The following is a 5,520-nucleotide window of genomic DNA, read 5'->3' on the forward strand; positions in this document are numbered from 1 at the left end:
GTCCCTTCCGACCCTAGAAACTATGAAACTATGAATTTACAATGACGAGCACAACCTGCCCCAAAAGAAGCATTATAAAGTTCCTTCTGTAATTTTATAAGATCCAACTGACATCGTACACAAGATAAAGCACAGGATGAATCCAAAGTCCTTTGGGATCAGATAATGTCTAGATCAATAAAGACTTTCTATTGTACCCTAATGTTTAGTTAAGTCCAGATGTAAGCCTGCCAACACATTTATATACACACCCTTATCTAAAGTACATAAAAGCAGGCTAACACGCATTGGTACTGTAAATAAAACCCCCACAGACATTTAGAAATGCACTTCTATAGTTACTTTATTCTTGGGTTTTGAGACTTGTCATCTTGTGCAGTTCAGGTAAGTCATTATTGTATGAAATATATTTTAAATGCCCTTCCAAACAATCCTGTAGGTTCCTTCTTAAGGCTTACTATTGAGTTTGACCGCAATGTCAACCACTCTGGTTCCCAATATTGTATTCCTGCCTTCCTATTACTAACAGAACTAACAGCAACACAGAAAGAATAAAGTCTGTCATGCCCCTTCACTGGTCAGGTGGACGAAACATCAGCAGTGTGCTTGGGGAAGTGGATTTATTTCAAGTTTTTTGTTTTTTTTTTTTTATCTGCATTGGATTTATCTGTGACCTTTTTATGCACCCTAGCAAATAGAAGATTAAAGGAAAGCAGATTGCCTGTCACTGAATTCCCTGTCAGAGGCACTATTGAAGGCCCTGGAGTTTACCCTGCAGAGAATTAGCTGTTCAACAATACTGCAATCCTTATTTTGGCTAGCTGGCACTAGGTATTGACCTATACTTTATATGGATAAACATTCAAGACATCTGCAGTTAAGAAAAGTTGCACAAATTATTTTTCATATATTATACATTTAACTCTGGCTCACTGGATGGCTGAGATCAAGACAGGCAGGGCCAGGAGGCAATTTTATTTCTGTTTCTTTAACATAGAAGGTCAGAGAGAACATTTCAAGTGTTAGCCCTGAGTATCAACTATCACTTCTGGGTGACTTGAACAGTTTAAGGGATTCCTTCTTAGGCCTATCAATTTTATTGTAATTTAAACACAGCCATTCCTTGAGTATAATGAGTCCCTACCCATTCCTATTCTGAATCATATTTGTCGTCATTTCTTATCATGTTATTTTATCTATATCTATAGATATCTATATCTATATGTCTATATATATACACACATCTATAAAGTATAATAGTATACTTCGGTGATTTACACTGACCATTTTAATACACAGGCAGATTTGTTTTAAAATAAACAGCAATTCATCAAGTACATTTAGTTAAATGAGCAAATATACAGAAATAAATGAAGAACTCCAGCAACTTGTATAAATAGAATTTTACTCTAATTCCTCTGATCAGAAAAGCACTTACATTATTAAAAGCAAGCAAGGAGGCAGTGCATACCTTTGTAAATCAATGAGCTCAGAGCGTCCTTTAGCATACATTTTGGAGAGACATTCTTTTGTTGGCACTGGAACTTTTTGAGGATCAGCACAGAACCAGAAAGCATCAGAGAAGCTGAGTTTCAAAGCTTCAGTCAGTACATGTAAATAGTCAGCAGTGTTATGGCCCATTTCTGAAAACGGCAACAACAAAATCACATTAGATGTAGCTTTAATAATATTTAAATGATCAGTGTTCTTTTGTTGCGTATAAACATTGCATCTTACCAGTGTTAACAGGAATTAATTTGGTCAATCCTTTTTATGAACCCAAAGGAAATAATCATGCTGTTACTTTAACTTTATTGCTCCTCAAATTTTAGCTGTACCTTTTCATTGTATTAAATCTTCTACAACACTTGACACAGAATGAACAAACATCATTTCTGAACTGATACCAAGCCATTCATAAAATCAGTTTCTAAAGCTATAGTTGGGCTTCTTTTGTAACTTACGGCATTATTTGCTAAACTTACAAATTTCTTTCAGAATTTCCAGAAGAATAAATCCAAGCAGTAATGTATAACATAGTAGAAAACCTTCCCAATTTAGCTCCTACTGTACTTTGTTTTACTGTACTGTTTAACTTAATGGAGTTAACTTATTATCTGTAAAAGTTGTTTAACACATTATTTTAATGGCCATTTTCTTTTCATTTCTGCTTGTACTTTGATGAAAATGCTCTTGAGACCTGAAAGACAACCTTAATCTTTCTGAAAATTTCTTTCATGTTTCCTTAAGTTACTCTCCAAAGAAAAATTTCATTGCAATAAAACTCATACCTTTAATGTTAAAATTTTCTAAAATGTTCAGGGCCATCAGAACTGTGATCCCTTGTCCATTTGGAGGCATTTCCCAAACATTCACACCCTGGAACAAGAGAAGCTATTTTTCCATTTTTAAAATATATACACTCTATGTGTTTTCTGCATTTTATAAACCACTGCGCTGTATACCACATTAACAGTGCAAGAGAAACTAGGATTTCTTCAAAGAAACAGGAAATCAGGCAACATTAAGACGATACTTTTCTCTCTCTCAACTTTGTACATTAATAAGCAACTACCTATGCTATATCCTAGACCTATCATGAGTTGTAATGCTTTCAGCTACAATTATTGCCATAAAGGTGAAATACCAGTCCTTCATGAGGGTAAACTTTGCTTGAGAATTAGAGCTGTCTGCTTTGCCAAGCCCTTTTACACACCAAAACCACATCCAGAGCCTAGTTGTGGACTCATTTTACCCAGTGCACACAAAATATAAGAGACTGCATCTTCCACTGGAAGCTGAGGCGGGGGCTTAGCATCTCTTTACGATGCTACTGTAAGTGGGCAACTTACATGTTTGGACCCAAAGGCAGCTCCAGCAAAGCATCAGAAGATAAGGGGAGCCCTTCTTCTAGAGTTCCCATAAGAAAAGGCAGGAGTACTGCCTGAAGTACAGAATTAAGGCCCAGATGCACCAAAGGACCTAGGTGCCTGAATACCAATCATGTTCTGCTTTAAGCACTTAAGCCCAAGAATGTGATCTATACGGGATTGTTTTGTATGGAACTGCTGCCACCAGAGCTGAGCTTCTCCATGCCCAGCTCATGGCTAAGCAAAATCCTAAAACCAAACTAGATGTTCCTCTGTTCAAAACCCCCAAGAGATCCAACCTAGTAGGCAGGCTCACAGCCTGCCTAAGACCAAATGAATCTAGCTTTGGACAAAACAGCAGCCCACGCAGCTGCTTCATTATTCAAAAAACAGCCTGAGGGACCCTGTTATCTCGGTGGTTAGAACAGTTGCCCAGGCTACCCGGCATTCCTGCATTCCTTCACAGGGAAGAATTCAGGCTTAATCAGGCCAGAGGGAGGGCTGAAGAAGACACCCAACCCTGTAAACCCAGTGTTCACTTAGCCTTCAGTCCCTGCTCTAGGGACTATTTAAGTATTTTGCGTTCTGTGGTTTTTACTTTGGGCAATATTCTCTGACGGCAATCAGAGGTTCCCCTGAGAACTCTCTGCAAATCTGGGCCCTGACATTCAGCTATTTCAAAATAGCATACGTAAACCGTGCTGGATAGATTCCTTTGTTTCTAAATTTAGGAACATTACTCAGAGTGGGTGTGTTACTCCGTAAGTAATGAGATTACCATCAAGTCCTGGATTAAAGGGAGCATATTCTTCAATGAAGGAAACACCACTGTGTTTTAGCATGCCTTAGTTAATAACTGGGCATGAGAGCATAGTTTTCCTACGTATGCTCCATGTATATGCAAGACATACTTTTTCACATTGTAAGAATGAAAATATCACCCTCTCACATGCTCTGAAGCTCAATTATCCACCCAAGCAAATAATTCTCAGCATCGGAAAGAACTAAGAAAACTTTAACAGGTACAAATGCTGAAGTAAAAATGCATGAGTATTTCCTATATAATCACAATTCTCATGGAGCTTAATTTACCAAAATTTCTTCCTTTGTGGGAGAAAGGGCTCAGCGGGACCCAGTGACTCTGTGTGGTGCAAGGAGGAGGAATATTGTACCATTTTACACAAAACCCTTTAAGGGGAATAGAAGGCCTATGAAACGACAATGTTGAATTTTCCTTGTACTTTCTTTTCTTGTCACAGGCTTAGAGGCTTGTCACATGGTGGGAGGCTGGGGAGAGCCACTGGCCAGGGCTGTGCTCTCAGCAGCTCTGCCACTGGCTGTCCCACTGCTGGGCTGAGCTCTATGGGGCTGGTGGAGCCACTCGATGTGCAGCCTGGTGGCAGGAGGTGGGGGAGAGCCAGGGCTGCACTCAGACTGGCTCTACCAGTCCCACAGAGCTCAGCCCAGCGGCAGGAGGCAGGGGAGAGCTGAAGCAGTGCTTTGTCTCCTGCCGCTGGGCTGAGCTCCATGGGGCTGGTGGAGCCGGTTGAAGTGCAGCCTGGTGGCGGGAGGTGGGGAGAGCCAGGGCTGTGCTCCCACCGGCTCCACCAGCCCCACAGAGCTCAATCTGCCCTCCCAGTGCTGCCAGACTCCTCCCATCAACCTGAGCACAGATCTGGGGGCCCACACCCTCGGGAGGAATCAGGCACAGCCCCACAGCCACCCTAGGGGTACGAGCCCCCAGATCTGCGCATGGGATGACAGGAGGCTGCTGCTGCCAGCAAGTGCATGTTTTGCTTGTCAGCATTTTGAGGTGCAGTTTCCCAGAAACCCCTGGACCTGCCTCCTTGGAACCTGGCAGGCTTCATGCCCTCAAAAGGGGCTACCATCCCTGCAATTTTCATCCAAATCAGACAAGAAATGACAAAGTTATAGGCATTTTCATGATTCTCCATTATAGCCTATGGGCAAAGCTTTGAAAACAGCATCAAAACAGCTAAACAGTTGCAGGGAAATGAAATGGAGCAGTGCTTCAAAATGAAACGAAACGTTGAAATGAAACACTGTTCCATCGAAATGAGAAAACAGAAGTCGAAATGAAACAGTGCTGTTTCGCACAGCCCTATTGTCTTGCTTCTTCTTTGCTTCAAGAAGTTTGAATCATATCCACATATCAGGAAAAAAGAACCAGAACAAACTTTGGTACTCAAAATCTAGATCTGAATCTACATTTTGTGATACATCTTAAAATGAGTAAGCAATTAACTAATCATCAACAAAGAAGGACTCTTTATGCTAGACTTGAATAATCATATAATTGTACATGCATAATTGCACATGAAGAGCTAACCTGACCATAAAGCTGAAATGCATGTGTACACACATAATTAGCAGTGAACACAGGTCAAGGGTAGGCAATTATTTAGGCTGGAGGGCCACTTAACAAGTTTTGGTGAGGTGTCGAGGGCCGCAAGGGTAGTCCTACCCCCTGGTCACAATCTTGGGGCAAGAAGTCCTGTACCCTAATCCCTGACCTTTGCCACGGGAAGTGTTTTCCTTTGCCCAGGAAATACTCCTTTTGGGAGGGGGCGGGCGTTGCTTGTATATTGGGGGGAGGGGTAGGTGGTTGTATGGGAGGAGTGGTTGGGGG

General features: G+C 41.3%; 1 protein-coding gene across 4 annotated transcripts in view; it reads right to left on the minus strand.

The window, feature by feature from the left end:
- LOC109287870 (putative gamma-glutamyltransferase YwrD) overlaps positions 1-5,520 on the minus strand; it is a 60,246-nt gene that overhangs the window by 13,156 nt on the left and 41,570 nt on the right. For all 4 annotated transcript variants that reach the window (XM_019503124.1, XM_019503123.1, XM_019503121.1 and 1 more), the window contains 2 exons: positions 2,292-2,379; positions 1,472-1,643 (listed from right to left, as the gene is read on the minus strand). In XM_019503124.1, coding sequence (XP_019358669.1) covers positions 1,472-1,643; positions 2,292-2,379 — 260 coding nt within the window. The remainder of the gene's footprint in view (positions 1-1,471; positions 1,644-2,291; positions 2,380-5,520) is intronic.

The sequence above is a fragment of the Gavialis gangeticus genome, unplaced genomic scaffold (genome assembly GCF_001723915.1).
Source record: "Gavialis gangeticus isolate Ggan-Ray unplaced genomic scaffold, GavGan_comp1, whole genome shotgun sequence".
Taxonomy (NCBI): Eukaryota; Metazoa; Chordata; order Crocodylia; family Gavialidae; genus Gavialis; species Gavialis gangeticus.